The sequence below is a fragment of the Epinephelus lanceolatus genome, chromosome 19 (genome assembly GCF_041903045.1).
Source record: "Epinephelus lanceolatus isolate andai-2023 chromosome 19, ASM4190304v1, whole genome shotgun sequence".
Taxonomy (NCBI): Eukaryota; Metazoa; Chordata; class Actinopteri; order Perciformes; family Serranidae; genus Epinephelus; species Epinephelus lanceolatus.
In genome coordinates this window covers 38383782-38402938 of record NC_135752.1, presented here as the reverse complement: position 1 = coordinate 38402938, position 19157 = coordinate 38383782, and the positions used below count along the sequence as shown (strand labels likewise).

Here is a 19157-nt window from a genome sequence, read left to right as displayed (position 1 = left end):
TAAATTGTTGCTTAATAAATACAAATGGACTGTAGCATGTGTCACATGTCTTTTTTGTCTTTTTAGTGGAGGCTGTAAATGTGTTAGTATGATGAAGTATGTAACTTGTATGTTGTATGGTCCCCCTGGGGGACTCTGAGGTGTTCCCAGGCCAGATGAAATATATAATCCCTCCAGTGTGTTCTGGGTCTGCCCCGGGGCCTCCTACCAGTGGGACGTGCCCAGGAGGATCCTGATCAGATGGTCGAAGCACCTCAGCTGAGCCCTTTGGATGCGAAGAAGTTTAACATGTTTGATCAAATTCTTAATGAACGATTGATCAGAGAAATTATCATACAGACCAAAAACAGTGAAACTGAGAGTTATTATTCAGTTATACTCATCAGATTATCAGAAACAAGAGTCAAACTGAATGATAATGTTTTTCCACTTCTGCTGGATGCACAACTGTTTAACATGTTGGTGTTGGGATGGAGACGGTCAGCAACAATACTCAGGTAGGCTGTGGTGTTTAAACCATGCTCAGTTGGTACTAAGAAAATCTCCCCCACACCATTACACCAGCAGCAGCAGCCTGAAGCGTTGATACAAGGCAGGATGGATCCATGCTTCCATCTGAATGTGGTTTTTCCAATCTTCTATTGTCCAGTTTTGGCGAGAAAACCCGTGTGAATTGTAGCCTCAGTTTCCTGTTGTTAGCTGACAGGAGTGGCACCTGGTGTGGTCTTCTGCTGCTGTAGCCCATCTGCTTCAAGGTTGGACAATGTGTTGTTGCTTCAGAGATGGTCTTCTGCACACCTTGGTTGGAACCAGTGCTTATTTGACTTCCTGTTGCCTTTCTATCATCTTGAACCAGTCTGGCCATTCTCCTCTGACCTCTGGCATCAACAAGGCATTTTCACACAATTTGTCCCTCCAGCCATTCCCAACTGTCCGTTATGTTAGTGTTACCATAACCACACACTGTAGGATATCTCGCATGATAAGACAAATAACATTAATGTCACAATGTCTGGCACCCTTGTGTCTAGGCACAGATCTGGGAAAGGTTCAGTGAAGGTTCCCAAGAGCACAGCTGCCTCCATGATCCTTTAATGGAGGAAGTTGAAACGACCAGGACTCATCCTAAAGCTGGCCGCCCTGCCAAACTGAGATCAGGGAACCAAGGGCCATCATGGTAAGAGAGGTGACCGTGACCTGGATGGTCCCTCTGGATGAGCTCTAGGGTTCCTGTGTGGAGATGGGAGAAACTTCCAGAAGGACAACTATCAGCTTTATAGCAGAGTGGCCAGATGGATGTGGAAGACACATGAAAGCAGATTCAGCAGTGCTTCCTGCCCTGTGTCCTCCAACACAGCTGAGTTAAATGATCAGCTCATTATCAAATAGCTTCAGGAGTTCGAGTCGATCGTTTGAACCAGCTGTGATGGAGCAGTGAGGGATCTAAACTGTGCAGGATAAAAGCTACTCAGGAGGAGAGGTCAGGGAAAGGCTGATCGAAAGGAAACTAGCACAAGAAACAAGATTCTCTGGTCTGGTTTAACAGTTTTGCCTCAGTTTTAAACGTCGTGTCAACGCACACCAAACGTGACAATATTCAGGAAAAAGCATGGCGCAAGTTATTTATCATAATCTGGTTTTACTTGGCCTATCGACACAATTTAAAACTGGTATATAGTTTGAAGTTCGCACTTTCGACACAAGTTGAAACGGAGACTCAGTGAGGCTGTCTTGCTGCTACGTCATCTTTAATCGGTCATGTGATTTGGACGCACCGAGGTGTCCGTGAACTGAAAATGCATTGTACTGTACATGTTTCTCTCCTGAATAATAATTTACCATATTTTAGCTTGTTAAATTTGCACAAATGATAAAGTGAATGATGCTGTTGTTTTTTTGTGGAAACCGTTTTCCAGTGTAATTAAACATAAAGATCCTGTGAGACATTATAATGAGAAACTCTGTCAAAATAACAAGAAACAATATCTCATTATTTCGAGAAAGTTTCCAATTAAAACTTACAGGATCCTGTTTTTGTTCATCTCACTGGTGGAAAAGGGGTTCTGCAGTTTGTGGAACAGTTTCGTGCAACTGTGATAACCATTTCTTTCAACCCAAGAAAAAAAAACAGACGGTGACTCCTGTTAATTGCATATTACATCTTTATTCATTGATGCCTTAACCCCAGCATTAAGATTTATTCAACGCTACAACAGCAAAGATCTATTATGTCCTAAAAATGGCCGACAGGTCAGTTTTGCCCCTCTGGTATTATTCCTTTAGTTCTACATCTTAAAAATGCAATAATCCAAACTGTAACATGTTTAAGAAAAGGCTCACATGAAAACATCTCACACATAATGCTACTGTTAGAGAGGAGGCAGAGGAGGAGCTGAGAGGGAAGGTCAAAGAGTGCGTTCTTTGAAATGTACTTTACCCACACAGACGTGACTGGGCCCTTTGTATTAACACTGATGATACTGTTTTTAATGGTATTTAAATTAAATATTTGAGAATCCTAGAGTTGAATAGTACACTGAATATTCTGGAAACATTAAGAAGTCCTTCCATGATTTTTGAACACTTAAATGGAAAATCTGTAAAACCTAAATGACTGCAGAGATTTATGGGGAGATGGTTTCTGGCATTTTGGTACAGTAGCCTCAGTTTTAGCATAATTTTGAAACAATAAGTTAAGAACTTAATTCAAAGGGCTCAAAGACAGAAACTGACATTTTGGGAAATACAATTATTTGTTCTCTTGTTGAGAATTAGATGAGAAGATCGACACCACTCACAAATCTGCCAGATAAATTTAAAGCTAGGGTCAGGAGGTAATTAGCTTAACTTAGCATAAAAAGTGGAAACAGGAGGAAACAGCTAGCTTAGCGTAATTACTGAAAACTGGAGAAACAACTAGTTTAGCTTAGCATAATGTCTGTTTTAAGCTATTTTAGCTTAGGTTAGCCTAAATACTGGACAAGGCAGAAGCTATCTTAGCTTAGCATAATGGCTGGAAACAGGGCAAAACAGCTATCTTAGCATAAAGACAGAAAACAGGGAAACAGCTATCTTAGGTTTGCATTAAGACTGAAAACAGGGGAAACGGCTAATTTAGCTCAGCATAGCAACTGGAAACAGTTAGCTTAGTTTAGCTAAGCATAAATACTGGAAACAGAAGGAAGTAGCTATCTTAGCTTAGCATAATGACTGGTAACGGGGGAAACAGCTATCTAAGCTTAGCATAATTACTGGAAACGGAATGTGCGAGCTTGGCTTAGCGTTATGACAGGAAATGGGGAAACAGCTAGCTTAGCATAATGACTGCAAACAGGGGAACAGCTATCTAAGCTTAGCATAATTACTAGAAACAGAGGGAAGTAGCAACCTAAGCTTAGCATAATGACTGGAGACGGATGGAAACAGCTAGCTTAGCTTAGCTTGGCATAAATACTGGAAACAGGGAAACAGCTGTCTTAGCCTGGCATAATGACTGGGAACGGGGGGAAAAAGCTATCTTAGCTTAGCATAACGACTGGAAACAGGGAGACAGCTAGCCTACTGTAGCATTATGACAGGAAATAGAGGGAACCATCTTTCTTAGCTTAGCATAATTACTGGAAATGGAAACAGCGAGCTTAGCTAAGCATTATGATAGGAAATAGTTGGGCAGGACTGAAAACAGGAGAAAGCTGCTATTTTAGCATTCAGACTGAAAAATGGGAAATAGCTAGATTAGCATAAAGTCCAAATAATGGTGAAACAGCTGGCTTGTCTTAGCATAAAGACTAAAAATGGGGAAACCGCTATCTTGCGTTAGCATAAAGACTGGAAACAGGGAAACAGCTGGCCTGGTCGATCATTAAACATCACTAAAGACAAATTATTTGCTCAGTAATGAACACAAGATTAAAGTAAATCAGTGAGCTCAAGACATCGTGATTTTTGTTCTTGTTGGTCAGAGCCAGGCTAGTGGTTTCCCCCTTTTTAGTCTTTATGCTAAGCTAAGCTAACTAACATGTAGCTGTAGCATCATATCTATCAAAAAGATATGAGTGGTCTCCATCTTCTCATCTAATTTTTGTCAAGCAGACACATTTCCCAAAATGTCCCTTTAAGATGGAGCTGTCAATTTCATAATTAAAAAAAAAAGTCTATAATAATTTAAGATTATACCAGCAATAAAACAAACAGCACCTGTAAGAGGAGAAATGTGCTGTACAATAAAATAAATAAAAAATGTGTTTTAATGAAAACAAGAAAAAGTGATGATGCATGTCATATGTACGCTGGTAAGATTTTAATATTGCTACTTCATTCATAGAAGATCAACTGTATTAAAGCCTGTTACTGTATTTTAATTTAAAAAGTTAAAGGATAGTCCTCTGTATTTTTTTTTACTATCAATAAATCCAATTTTTTAATACAAGGTATTTCTAAAGATTTTACTCTTGAAAGATGCCTTGTTGGTTTTGGTCTTTTCATAGGATTTGTCGACGGTAACAAAAATATAGAATATAATAGGCTTATGCTTTAAACAGTCGCATTATTCTGTTTTAATCACTTCCAGGTGAAGAAACAGAAGAGGATTTAACTGTAACCTGCACTGCATGTGGCCATTTTTCTATGATATATGAATTTATAATTAGTAATTTGACCAAAGTGGTGTCATTACTCAACCTAAAATACTCTAAATTACACTGAGTGCCACTCTGATTTATGTCATTCCTATTTAAAAAAAAAAAAAAAAAAAAACATAATGCAAAGAATTGGAAATTTCATAAAATTAAAAAAAACACGTATACATATTAACCATTCGCTAAAAGAAAAATAATAATCATCTGTAGTTTTCTAGATGAGATGAAATCAAACAGAAATCAAGATAAATAAGTGGAGTATATTTGACCTTCTGGCTACAATTCATGAAAACACAAGCTCCTCAAAATATAAAGTAAAAAAAAAAAAAAAAAAAAAAATAAGCTGTTAAATACTTTGACATGGAACAATAAAGAACAATATTTTGTGAGTGAGAAAAACGGACGTGTAGAAAACCTGCAAAGATCTACAATATACAGTTGGAGTGTAACAGTTCACCAAACGCATGGTCACACCAGGAGGCTGCTGTTGTGTTAGCATTAAACATAAAATGTGTGTGACGTGTGCAGCAGATGCCTTTGTTCATCTGTTAAAGGGATAGTTCGACATTTTGGGAAATATTTGCTTTCTTGCAGAGAGTTTGACAAGATAGATACCACTCTCATGTCTGTCTGTTACATATGAAGCTACAGCCAGCAGGCTATTAGCTTAGCTTAGTTTAGCTTAGCATAAAGACTGGAAACAGGGGAACAGTTAGCCTGGCTCTGTCCAAAGATAACATAATCCACCTGTATTGTCAGACTGGATGGTTCTGCACCAAACTGAGCTACTTTTTATTCTTTTGGGGACAGTTTTGTGATGATTTTCGAGATATTTGGTCCTCGTTTCTGCAATAAAAAGCTAACGTTGCGTTCATGTGGTGTCAGAATAATCGGAAAAATTAGTTCCTGACTGGGAAAATTCACATTAACGCCCCTTTAAGTTAGAAAACAACTCAAAGTTGGTCAAAATGTTGGTACGAGTTGCAGAAACATGGCGGACAAAAGTAAATACTCAGTTGATGGAAATAAACTTTACATTAATTCACATATTGCATGTCACATTTTTGCTCACATGCTATATATAATATGGTATTAGGTTGTAATTGTTAATTGCTGTCTGCGTAGTGTGACCTAGATCATCAGGGAGGTAAAGCAATATTTTAGTAGTTTTAGGGGACATACTGGTGCAGCAACAAGTCCATGACAAAATCATTTTGTGACATGAAGCTTCCAACCATTGCCGTGTTGTTAAAATGTTTGGAATGGTAAAATACAACATAGCCTCTTTATAGCATTCATGTTGTTCGAACATTACGACTCATGAACACGCGAAGTCGAAGATCGCACGTGAATGCAAACTAAGCTCTACACCAATAACTTTGCCTCCCATCTCCTCCAATGACACGACGACTGAAACTGACACGATGCTGAGATCGGCATGAGTGAGAAACTTACAACATTTCAGTTCATAACAACAAGACTTGAACTTGTTTAATAATTAAAATTATTGTTTGGTCATAGCTTTGTGATAAAAGCCTCATCAAAGTTTACGTCTGTTCAGAGAAGTGAGGACTCTGTGGTTTGGCTAAAACAGAGGCTTAATTTGACCTCTTTCCCTCGTAATTCAGACACAGAAATTTACATAATTCAATTTTGAATAAATGTCATTCACTGGGCCGACTGCCGGCAACTTTTAAGGTGGAACGTTAACTTGTAATGTTACTCAATGCATGAGTTGATGACGTGAATCCATCAGCACACCTTAAATTTCACTGTGACAACTTTGAGCATCACTTTAGTTTTTATATGACACACACTTTTAGTAATGACTTTAAAAATATAGATTAATTTGGAGCAGATTATGTGAAGGTCATATATTCTAATCCTCACTTCCTGTGGGCTACAGCAACACTAAACCCCTGAGCTTGCCTGAGAAGGACTAAATGCACAAAGCTGCTATTTTTAAATATCCCATGGAGAGAGACTCTCACTGCAGCCTGTTCTATTTTGTTGTGAAAATGTGGGCGTGCAGCCTCGTTCTGTGGACGATAAACCAGGTGCAGACTTCCATCTGTGTCACCGCTGATGAGGAAATACAGCGAGTGCTGGACGGAGCAGTGAGTGACAACAACCCCGCCCACATTTAAGAGGACTGTCTGAACACACCGAGGGTCTAGGTACCATGTCTGAAGGCTTACTGCTGGTTCCAGAGGGACTGGACTGAAAGGGTTAATGGGCTCAGCGCTTTCCCAATATAAGTATGTCACAGTGAAATTAAAGTGAAGTGAAAAAAAGCCAAATGGAAGTTAAAATTTCGGCTTCTTTTAAGACAATTTGCCGGTTCACAGCTCTCATAGCTTTGATGTCAATCTTCTTGTCTTGCGAGAAAGTGAAAAAGTTTCCCAAAATGTCGAACTATTCCTTTAAACCACCCTTTGATTTGCAACAGCAAGCCAATAAATATATTTACACAGTGCAGTGATACAGACAGTGAAGAATCTATACTGAAGTGAAAATAAAAGAGAAACTAGATAATCATGTGAGCCAGTCAAGGTTATGGAGAAACCGAAACTCCTTTAATTCTTGAGTCTATTTATATTACTATTTATGTTATAAACTTTAATATACATTGTTTTAAACAGCCAGAACAGGATATACTGTGGGCAGAAAAACTTCTACATGATAATCCAAATGTATTAAATATTAAAAAACACATTAAGGTTTAAAAAAAGCATGAAAACAGAGGGAAATTATTAATGTGACTAATTTCTGTTTTCTTATGTTATCTTTAAGTCTCTATGTTCAACACTAATACTGTGATCCAGTGTTAAGTCATGTTCTCTTGTAATTAAGACCCAACAGATGCCAACAGAACCATGAGTTTGGTAAACGATTACACCTCCACTAAACGACAGCAGACTGTGTGAGTGCTAATGGCTGAAATCAAATTCTACTTGAACAGAATATAATCTGTAATTTGCATCAAATAGCTCTCGCTGATTCAAAAAAAGGGCTCCGGGGCCTCGTAAGTAGAAGTATTGCTAAGTATCTAAGGACTAATTAAGAAAAACGCAGTATAAAAATGCAGAGCATTAACTACCACCTGCATGCTGTTGAAGCATTGGTCTATAGGTAATACAAAATGTACAAAAGAAATGTGCTGCAAAACAACCAGAATGTTTCATATACACATAAATAAAAGTACAGGCGTCTTCTGACAAGGCAGATAGACGGTAATCGAAATGTGATAAGTACCCCGTAAACCCCGCCCACCCCTGAACACGTAACCCCCTCCCACTTCCTCAGTATCGGAACAAAAGGGTACACATTCTGTTTCTAAGGCAATTTGTACACTAGCTAATGAGAAACACAAGTGTTACTGTACGTTTCCCTTTTCTTTCTTTTTTTTTGTTTCTCCACCCCGAGGATCAATATTTGAGCCACGGGTGAGCTGCGATGGAGGCTTTGCTGCGGTCCCCATAGTCGTAGAGCAACTCCTCGCCCTCATCGATGTCCCGAGAGGCGACGAGGATGAGGTGAGGGACCCCGTTGATGTCGTGGAGTTTGGTTTGGCAGTTTCCGTTTTTACTGTGATTTATCAACCTACCCATTCGACCAGTCTCTTTTGTGGCATCCACGCTGTCGGAACAAAAGCAAACACAGTCAGAAAATGCTCAACACACCAGAACAGCTTCTATTCATTAATTCAACAGGACATACAACTGTTTTCCTTCATGAGCTGGATCTAAAAAAGTTATAATTCTTAAAGAGGAATTAGACAACCTTTCCAAGTGGTATTATTGTTGGCACCACAGTTGCAAATATAACCAGATCGCCTTCCATTTTCCTCCAGTTTCCACAGTTACTCTTGCTCTTCCACTGTCCACCATTTCCACTCTGAGGGCAGTAACTCCAAAGAACTTGCACTGATGCTCTTTGGTAACTGGGAACAGCTACTCATAGCTACCGGAGAAAACTGAAGTGCTATCCTCTTCTGTTGTGGTTGCACAGTGCTTGACGCACTTCCTTTGTGCACTTCCTTTAATTTCCCGGGAGAATGTAATAGTGAAAGTGAGGCCTAGCGCTGATTGTGTCATTATTTCAGGCTATTACACCATGCAGTCAACATTTGCTTCATAATGATCAGCTGACCCTGTCAAATCTGGAGTGACATCACTTTTCTTGTGCTGCTTTCAGACGCCTTTGTCAAGCATTTGAACTTAAAGGATAACTTTGGTATTTTTCAACCTGGGCCCTATTTCCCCATGTGTATGTGTGCGTATGATTCATAGGTACGACTCGTTCTAAAATTGGTTCAGTACGCCATTCACTATCAGCATTTTTCTGCAACAGCCGTTCAAAGTATTTCCTTTTGGTGGTTTTCACTGTGGCGGAGTCCGCCATTCCTGCATTGGTTTTAAACTGATATGCACGAAACAATCCACCATCATTTTATCTTATTGATAAAACCTGTTCTGACCAGTATTATTTTTAACATTTGGTGAGAATGAACTGAACTGATAATGGTCTCTGGTGTAAAATCAGTTTGTATTTGTGAGATTTTGTAACCGTCAGACTGAATTCTTTGATATGAACTGTCAATATTTACCAGTTTTTTTTGTCTGCCTTTTAAATTTCTGGTAAATACTCAACAGCTACAGTATGTTGTTCAGTGATACATGTAACTGTTGTGTTAAATCATAAACAGTACATCGGTTCCTCATACCAGTAAGTCTTGCAGAGGAACTGGAAGTAGTACATGTAGCAGCCAGTGGCAGGGTTTTGAGCGTATTCTGCCTCCCTCTTCTTGGCGTCGGTGATCTGCAGCAGGTCTCCGTGGTACTCCACCACGTACTCGCCTTTCTGGAAACACCGAGTGGCGAACACCGCTCTCCCCTTTCCTTCTATGTGCTGCACCTACAAAAAACAGTAAGAGGAGGTTTTCAATCACGACATAAAACTTTACGTTAACTAAAGCAATTCAGAACAGAGTTGTTTCAGCCTATCTGCATTTATTCTGAACATCTGATGAGATGTTGAACCACTTTTTCTACTTTACATTTATCTATTGAAGATAAAAAAAATAGTAACCAATTGTAAGTACCAATAGATAAATAAATGTATTAAAAAAATAGGAATAAATAGATGAATATAGAAATAAACAAATTTATAAAAAATAAGGAATAAATAAATAAATGTACGAATAAATATGTGAATAAATAATGAAATATATAAAAGAATAAATAAATGCCTAAATAAATACAGAAATGCATGAACGCATTTATAAATAAAATAAATATTGAAAGTAATAAATAAGTAAATGAAAGTTTATCAAACAGGACATAAATAAATAAATGTATTAATAAATATGTGAATGAATAAACAAATGTAGTAATACAGAAATAACCAAATAAATAAGGATTAAATAAATGTAAAAATAAATGTGAATAAATAAATGTTCTAATAAAGACAGAAATGAATGAATGTATGAATAAATAAATATGGAAATAAATACATAAATAAAAACTTAATAATTAAACAGAACATGAATTAAAAAAAAATGTATTTTCTTCTACATTTTTATTCCTACATTTTTGCACTACTACATTTATTTATTTCTCTATTTCTGTCTCTGCATTTTGATGAGGAAGGAGGTCCTAACCTCTGTATTGATTTCTTTATTTATGTTTTTAGAATAGAATAGAATAGAATAGAATAGAAAAGAACTTTAACTTTATTCAAGGGAAATTCTAAAAAACAACGACCACACTTCCCCTCATCAACAACAACACAGTGGGTATTAAAAGAGACATAAAATGAAATAAGTTACAATAAATGCATACATAGAAATTAAAAATCAAATTAAAATTAAATTAAAATTGCAAAAAATATATCAGTGATATATCAATTTCCATATTTATTTCAGCATTAATTTAGTCTTTTATTTCTGTATCTATTTTCTTATTCATTTATTTATTTTTGTATATATCAGAATTTATTTTTTAGCTTAATTTATTCTTGTCTATAGCTTGCATTAATTTCAATACTTTTCTCAGCCCCAAAACACACAGCAGCAGAACGTCTTTCCTGCTCCACATTTGATTTCGTTTTGTCTCCATTTGGGCCAATATCATGTTCTCTAATCCACATTTATTAATCCCTTTTACACAGAATAAACACATTAGTTTGTTGTTACTTACACTTGTTAACTTCTTCTTGATAAGTCTAGAAAAACGCACAAACATGCGTACCTCCATTCCTTCTTCTATTCCATTTGTGATGAGATCATCGATGAGCTTCTTTTCTTCACACTGGGAACAAAATGAAACATGAGATGATGTTACTGACGAAGAGCAAATGGGATTTCCCTCTCTGACACACACACATATCCAAAACATCCACAACAGACAAACAATGTAAATTAATTGACCTGAATATAAAAGACGTGGATTAAGAAAAACTACCTATTCCTGCACCCACTCAACAAAAAACTTTCAGGAAAAAAATATTATCTTATATTCATGCAAATGCAGTGATATCTGCTCCAACTATTGTATGACAAAGATAAATTCATCTTACCTTCAGCTCCGTTTTACTTTTTCTCGAGCTCCGTCTTATCGGATAGTAGTCAGTAACTTTCCGGTTCTGAGAGTTTTTCCCGCCTGCACTGTGGTGTGAAAACAAAACCAACAACTGTGTAAATAACACACACACACACACACACACACATCATGTTGTATGATAAGATCTCTGTCTTTAAACGCGTGTCAATAATCAGGACGTGTGTACATTCTTCGCGTGGACTTCTTTCCTTTGACCTTGAGGCGCACTCCTCTCCTCTGGATGCTGTGGAGAGCGCCGCCGTTGTTGCTGGTGTGGAGGGGAGCGTGTGCCAAGCTGTTACCCAGCGGCAGGGGGAGCTCGGTGGAGGAACGAAGGCAGGTCTGAGTGCAGTGGAGCTGCGGAGGCGACGGCTGTTCATCTGACCAGCAGGGTGAACACTGGCTGTAGCTGCTCTCCATCTCTGGGAAACCAGTCTTTGAGTCTTTTGGTGTCATGCTGATGGCGTTTGTTCTCCTGCCTGCCAGGAAACAGCGAATCATAAAGCATGTTATTACTGTTTCTGCCTCTTCTCACTGCTCGCTGTGACATAATCTGGCGAGATATGAAAATAAAAAGTGGTGCTTGCTCTCCTGCGGGGTGTTTACACTCTGAAACTGCTCTCCTCAGCTGGAGATCACGCTGTAGAGCTGCAGAGAACACACTCACCCTCTCCCTGCCTCTGAGCATCATTCTGCTGGAAGCATATTGGCGAGCACCGTCCCTCCTGTGTCACCTTGATTTCATCGTGAACTGGTGATATTGACTTGGTGCAGCTTAAGACAGTGACTGGATGGCTGTTGCATACAATCTCCTGTGGACGCAAAGAGAAAATGGATTTAGGCCGTAGTTTGTGCTGTATGCATTTTTTATTGATGCTCTGTCCAATGTTGTATGCTGTAATTTTTTAGTTCCCCTTTCTATACTGAGTCTGATACCTGAACTTGTGTATTGACAGATAACAAGGAAAAAATCAGATTGATGAAGCAGCAAAATACCACGTTTTCGGCAATCAGCGTGAATTTTGTTTGTTATCTTTGCCACTTGTGGAATTGTTTGTGTCATAGGAAGGTAGGTTGCGTCCTGTATCACATACTTTATATACTTTATATATATATCAGTTATCTTGGAGATAAAAAAAAATGCCATTCGCTGAGGTCACAAGACACGGAGATCTACCTCTCAAAACTATGGCCTTGCAGACTGTACACATCGCCTTTTTACTGGCGGGACCTTCCTGTGTATGATACTGCCAAATTGTTGACGGTTATATTATTTAAATCAATTCTTCTTCACCACTCTAAAACAGTAGCCAGTCGCTGCATAGTGCAACTTACTGTGTAGGCTACTGTTTTAGAGCAGTGAAGAAAAATTTGTTTCCAGGAAAACTGCTGTTTTGTGAAACAATTGAACTAAAGTTTATTATTAAATGACATGGTGTCAGATCGGTGCATAGACTTGCAAACTCCCTGATACCTGATCCAGCATTTTAAATAGTATCAGAGGCATTTCCTGTGCTGGTATGGGATTGGGGGGGTGTATGGCTAGGTAAGCATGGTGCTTCTTCCTTCTCTTTTTAGGACATGAAATGTTAATCTATGTTTCTTATTGTAAGTCTTTTCATGATTTATTGTTTGTCTCTGTTTTGTGGGGTTAATTTTCCTACAATTTATTTATTTTTTTCTTTTTTAAATGTTCGAAATAATTAAATCAAATCAAATTCTATCACGTACAACTGAACACAAACCCACAAGAAAGCATAATGATAATAGTAAGGAGTGTGCAAGCTGACAAAACAAACATAATCAAGACGCATACCTAAAAAAGATAAATTAAGAAAGAAAAATAAAGTAAAAACTAAACACACAACCCAGAAGCCACTCTAAGCCAATCCTCTAAAAACTGCCACCACAAAAAAATTAGTAAACACTAGAAATAGTACAAACTTCTTCCAAAAAATAGCAGATAAACCAACTAAAACCAAACGATATTCGGTTTACTGTCATGACGGACGAAGAAAAGCAGCAAAGCTTCACATGTGAGAAGCTGGAAACAGAATTTTCTGCACTTTTGCTTTAAATATGACTAAACATGATCAAATCATTGCCTGTTGCATTTCTGTCAATCAATTAATCAGGCGTTTGAGCTCTCCTCACACATATAAACACAAATCCATTAGAGGTTTATCCCGTTTTAAACTGTTTTAAAAGGCTTTACAAAGAGAGGAAAGGCATTCAGCACATTTATTAAACCTCAAGGTTACACACAAGATGTTTTCTAAAGAGACGCTGTATTTATTAATTAGGAAACTCCAAAGGGAATCCTCTGATGTGTTTTTAGACAGCAGGCTTTAATCAGAAAGCCGATCACCACTGAGGCAGAGCAGTACTTGACTTAACTCAGACAAAACCTTGAATAGTCTTTAAATAAAGCAAATAAAAACAGACAATTATCTTAAATCTGTGCTGCTATTGTGAATAAATGGATAATTACATTTATTTATTTCTTGAGCAGTGATTCAAATAAAACCATCTGGTGGAAAATGTTTCTTTGATGGAAATAATAACAACTCATAGACTTCCGAAACATGACAAGACACCAGGCCCAAACAAAAGGCTGGAAACCACTGGTTTAATCTTTAATAATGTACTTTATAAACTTATTGTCTCCATTATTAGGCCTTAGCCTGGAGGGGATCATAAGTCTGGTCCTGTGTGTCAGTGTCAGTATGTGTCTGTCTGCAGTTAATCTCGCAAACTACTGGACCAATCAGCCTAATATTTTGTGTACACATTTATGACTGTATGCTCAGGGACCTCTTGTGGTTGTGGTGATTCACAATAGTTCAATGGCTCTGTGCGATGTGCTGTGGCGCTGTCAAAAACAGACAAGGTGCCTACTGTTGTTAGCTTCTGGGACACTTTTGAAATTTTTTAATAGAATTTTTAAGCACTGCGGAGAGACTATTTCTGGATTAGGGGAGGGGCACACAACTTTAAATGGTTTTATTTTGTATTTGTTTTACCAAAACAAAAGAAAACTTTGCACATCTGTTTCCAAACAGGTGCGTAGTAGAGGGACGAGCAGCAACTTGTAGAAAGACCTCCTGCACACTGTCTGACTTTCAAAAATAATGATTTTAATGCTGCAACATTTCGGTGACTACTCCTTCATCAGGCGAGCCCCATATTTGACCACCAATAAGGCATGTTTTCTTTAAAAATAGCAAAAAATTACACTATTTATCACAGCCAGACACTGTAAAGGCAGGAATAATTGTTGGATTTTGAAATTTCAAATGGTCCTTGGACACATCACGCACAACAAATACTTCTCTCAGACAAAAAAACATAATCAAACCCGAGCTAAAAATAGTGATATTTCATCAAAATCACTTTATTCTAAATCTAAATCAAAATTTGGCCAGAAATAAACCATTTGCACTACTTAACCAGCATGAAAACCAAAGCTTTTATCAACTCCAGTATTTCGTCTTTAACTTTTAACTTTCAAGCATCAAAGGGTAGCCTAAGTTTTAAAAATCTACTAACTAAAAACACGCACAGGGGCAGTCATTTATGTTTTCTGGGAGCAGAAAACTAAAACATTTTTGAGGGAAAGAGGTGCATGACCTGACTGTTAAGGTCTTGGTACGTAGACGCCATGTCTGCAAAGCAGATCAGCATAATATCATACATAGCAAAGAAGTGTGTTGTGCTCAACTGGAACCAGCAAAGACCCCAACATTCAATTTGTTCACACAAATATTGAATGGCACGGTGGTGCAGTGGTTAGCATTGTCACCTCACAACAAGAGGGTGCCTGGCTCAAGTCCCAGGGTGGGGGAGCCCTTCTGTGTGGAGTTTGCATGTTCTCCCTGTGTCAGCGTGGGTTTCCTCCAGGTGCTCCAGCTTCCTCCCACAGTCCAAAGACATGCAGGTTAATTGGTGACTCTAAATTGTCCGTAGGTGTGAATGTGAGTGTGAATGGTTGTCTGTCTCTATGTGTCAGCCCTGTGATAGTCTGGTGACCTGTCCAGGGTGAACCCTGCCTCTCACCCAGTGTCAGCTGGGATAGGCTCCAGCGACCTCTAACAGGATAAGCATTTACGGAAAATGAATGTATGAATACTGAACTGGAACAATGCACTCACATGTCAAAAAATAAGGGGGAAGTCCTCCTGAGAACATGGGAACCTCTTATGGATCTCTGAAACGAACCATTTCCACTGATCATTATTCTTTGAAATTTATTGATCTTATTTCTTTTCTTTGGTTTTCTTTTTATTATTTTCTCCCCATTAGTCATCACTATTATAATTTTATCTAGTCTTGACTGTCTGTGTACTCGTTCGGGGGTGTTTGTAAAATGTTAAAAACAAATAAATAAATAATTAATAACAGATTAAAAAATCTAGCAACTAATCTGAGGAAGTGGGAGGGTCATGCATTTTTTGCCAGTCACCCAGGAAGGCTCGAGAAAAACTATATGTAGTTTCAGGGAGGGTCAAAATGAATAAATAAATAAATAAATAACTAAAAAACAAGTCACACCACAGCCACCTCCCTCCTCTGATAAGTAACGAACAGTCCCTAACTCTGTCAGACAAATGTAGTGCTGTCAAAAGTACCATCTTCGTCTCTGAGATGAGGTGGAGTACAAATATAAAGTTGCACAAAGTGGAAATACTCAAGTACTTCGGTGGAGTACTTGAGTAGATGTCCTGTCTATCAGTGGAGTGGGTGGGGCCCTGAGGAGGGGACCATGCTGGCTCCACACCCACAGCAACTCTCACATCAGTCCCTTTAAACCCACAGGCCTCTCAGCTCGTTATCTACCGACCAAATCCACTTCAATTAAACACACTTGAGCTGCTGCTTTCAAACTGCAACACCACCTAAAAAACAGATTAATATAAGTGTATTTCAGTGCCATTAAATGTCATAGATAGTGTTTATGTCCTGAGCTAGCACGCACATGTAACCTGAAGCTAATGTTAGCAAAGCACTCTCCAACAAAAAGGCTCGTTTGTAGCTACTGTAACCAACTCACTGTAAGAAACACCAGCTCGTTTTAATAATCATTTTAATGCTACTGAATTAGCCTCGTTTATAAAGACAGTACCGTTAATAATCCGGTAATGTCGCCCTCCTGTCGGACACATTGACACGGTGGTGATGCCTCACAACAAGCAAACTTACCCCGTTCATGTCCGACTTGTTTTCGTGGCTCCCCGCTCGGCTCTCTCGGTTTCGAGGACAGAAAATAAATGAGTTTCTCCGCCGGTTCAGAGACTAACCTCGCCCTGCTCATGCGGCAGTGTCCCCGCTACACTGCGGCCCCCTTCCACGGTGACTGTGTGCCCGTCTGTTGTTGTTTAAACTGCCAGCAGCTCAACCGATGCAGCCTCCACAGCTCCGCGCCGCCATGTTTCTTCTCCGTGTAGATGAAGGAGACGGAGACGAGGCTGTGTCGCCCCCTGCAGGCCGACGGCGGCACTGCGTCTATAACCGCTCACTCCCTCTGTCAGCTCAAACACACAAAATATACAGAAATTATATATATTTTTTTAATTTTAATTTTTCGTTGTATGTTTTATTTCCTCATAGCAATAATTACAAAAATCTTTTTTTAATAGAGGGTTGAGAAGTCACTTCATGGTAACTGCAAAACAGAAAGAAAAAAATCAAAATGACATACTATGTACTGTTATAATACTTGAAATATGTGTGTATACCAACATGTCCTCCTGAGACCCTGTGTCCTCATATGAGGACATCACATTTTTGGGTTTGCTCTCATTCTTCTTAACTTAGACCTGTTGTTGATTTTGAGTGATTTGAGCTTTTTGCAAGTTATGTACTGCTGTGATTATAATTTATGTTATTATTATTATTACTATTATTTTAATTACTTATTCATTTATTCTATTCTACCTATTCTATCAGATTCAAAATACCAACATTGCATTTATACATACTGCACTGAACTATATGTTGATGATGGCAAGACCTTTGCAGATTTTTCATTCATGATATGTTCACAAATGTGACATTATTATGGAAAATTGTATATTGTAAATATTTCAGATTGTCTACTTTACTATTTTATTGTCTACTTTAATATTTTATTTTATTTTATTTTATTTTAATGTCTACTTTAATATTTTATTTTATTTCTTTCATTGTCTATTTTAGTATCTTATTTATATCTTCATCTTTATCTCTTGTTTCCATTCATGCTGTATTTCTATTTCTACTTTGCACGGAGCATTGGAACAAAAACAATTTCCTCCCGGGGATTAATAAAGTATTCTGAATCTGAATCTGAATCTGAAAAATGTGGTGTTGGGTTTCTTCAAAACCCCAAGAAAAGAAGACAGATATTTTTAAAATAAATTAGATAAATTATGTTGGCAAAATTATTTTTCATTTGTGTAAATTTATTAATTTATAAAAAACTTTTGTTGTTTTTCTGTAGGATGTTGACCATTATGTGAGACCATTTTCTGAACTACAACAACAAAAAGCCTTTAAAGATACTTAATACTTACTACTTACTTAATATTTTTGTCTAGTGTGACATATTCCTGCTTCTTTTGTTGTGGTTCTTTTAGTGTGCTATCTCCTGTATACTGAATCTGTAAACAAGCATTTAACTTTGTCATAATGGTCATATTTTGTTTTTACTTTTAAAACTTACTTACTTTTAAAAATCTCAAAAATGGCATCATGTATCATAGCAAGGAAATGTGAAATATGGCTATTTATGGTGAGGCTAGGGTCATGCATTTTTCCCCAGTTACTCAGGAAGACTCAGGTAAAATATTTGTAATCCTTGGGAGGGTCATGATTTTAAAGAAAGAAAGAAAGAAAGAAAGAAAGAAAGGAACAACGTCACACTCTACCTGCCAAATTTTGAATACTTTTTTACTGCTGGGTAGCTTGTGATATCACACCCGGGGATCAATAAAGTCTTATCTTAACCTGCACAAATACGTAATGATAAGGCTGACAAGATGTCCTGCAGAATTACTCATAAACATCACTCTGACAATCACTACATGCAACATTTAAAAACGACATATACACAAACTGCATTCAGAGACAATTTTACACCTGCTGTATTTTGGCATTGATAATTTCTTTAAAGACTTTATTATGTGGGAAAATGTGGTGTTTGATTCCTTCAAAAACCCAAGAAAAGAAGACTTTAAAAAAATACATTTGATGATAATATTAGATTTTTATTCATAAATTCATAAATGTAAATTTAGCAATCCTTAAAAAATGTTGTTTTTCTGAAGGATAATGAGGAATATGTGACACTACTTTCTAAACTGACTAACCAAAAGGCTAAATGTTATTATTACTTTTATTATTTATAATTTGCACTTAATATTTGTAGGTTCTGTGTGACTACATTTCCTATTGTACACCTTCGATATGAATTAATCTGCACAAAGATGTAAAATTGGACTTGTGGAGTGGGCTACGTGATGAATTGAAACAAAGCACAAATATAAATCAATTCAAAGAACTATACAAAATATATTTTAGCAGATGTATAGATGAGGAAAGGTTGTGTTAGGGGAGTGCATATTTATTTTGTCACACTGGGTGGTACCTGGACTGTAAATAAACTGGGTTTATTACTTGTTTATTTAACTGGGTGGTAAATAGATAGCTGTTTATTAGTTGTAAATAAATTTGGGAATTTGTTGAAATAATATAGGTTAAAAGAAGAAATCTCAGAAAGGAGTAGGAGCATATACGTTTTTTTTTTATGTTTTTTTTTTGTTTGAAATAACTTTTATATCCATTGATGCATTTAAAGGCATTATTAAGGATGCTGTGATGGAGGCATGTGGTTGTTTTTCTTGAGAGGCCACTATGTTAAATAACTGCTCTTTTTTATTGT

The 19157-nt window shown here is 37.5% G+C and overlaps 1 protein-coding gene across 2 annotated transcripts; it reads right to left on the bottom strand.

Annotated features, from left to right (window-relative positions):
• Positions 1 to 8029: 8029 nt before the first annotated feature.
• kmt5aa (lysine methyltransferase 5Aa) lies at positions 8030 to 16677 on the bottom strand. Of its 2 annotated transcripts, none has more exons than XM_033646296.2 (7): positions 16439 to 16677; positions 11907 to 12051; positions 11427 to 11718; positions 11217 to 11304; positions 10889 to 10948; positions 9364 to 9554; positions 8030 to 8276 (listed from the first exon to the last, which is right to left on the bottom strand). In XM_033646296.2, exons 1-7 carry the CDS (start codon positions 16445 to 16447, stop codon positions 8066 to 8068), a joined length of 996 nt encoding a protein of 331 aa, XP_033502187.1. In that variant the 5' UTR covers positions 16448 to 16677; the 3' UTR covers positions 8030 to 8065. The 2 variants fall into 2 exon arrangements, with proteins under 2 accessions (XP_033502187.1, XP_033502188.1); XM_033646297.2 differs by having other exon boundaries at positions 16537 to 16672.
• Positions 16678 to 19157: the final 2480 nt, after the last annotated feature.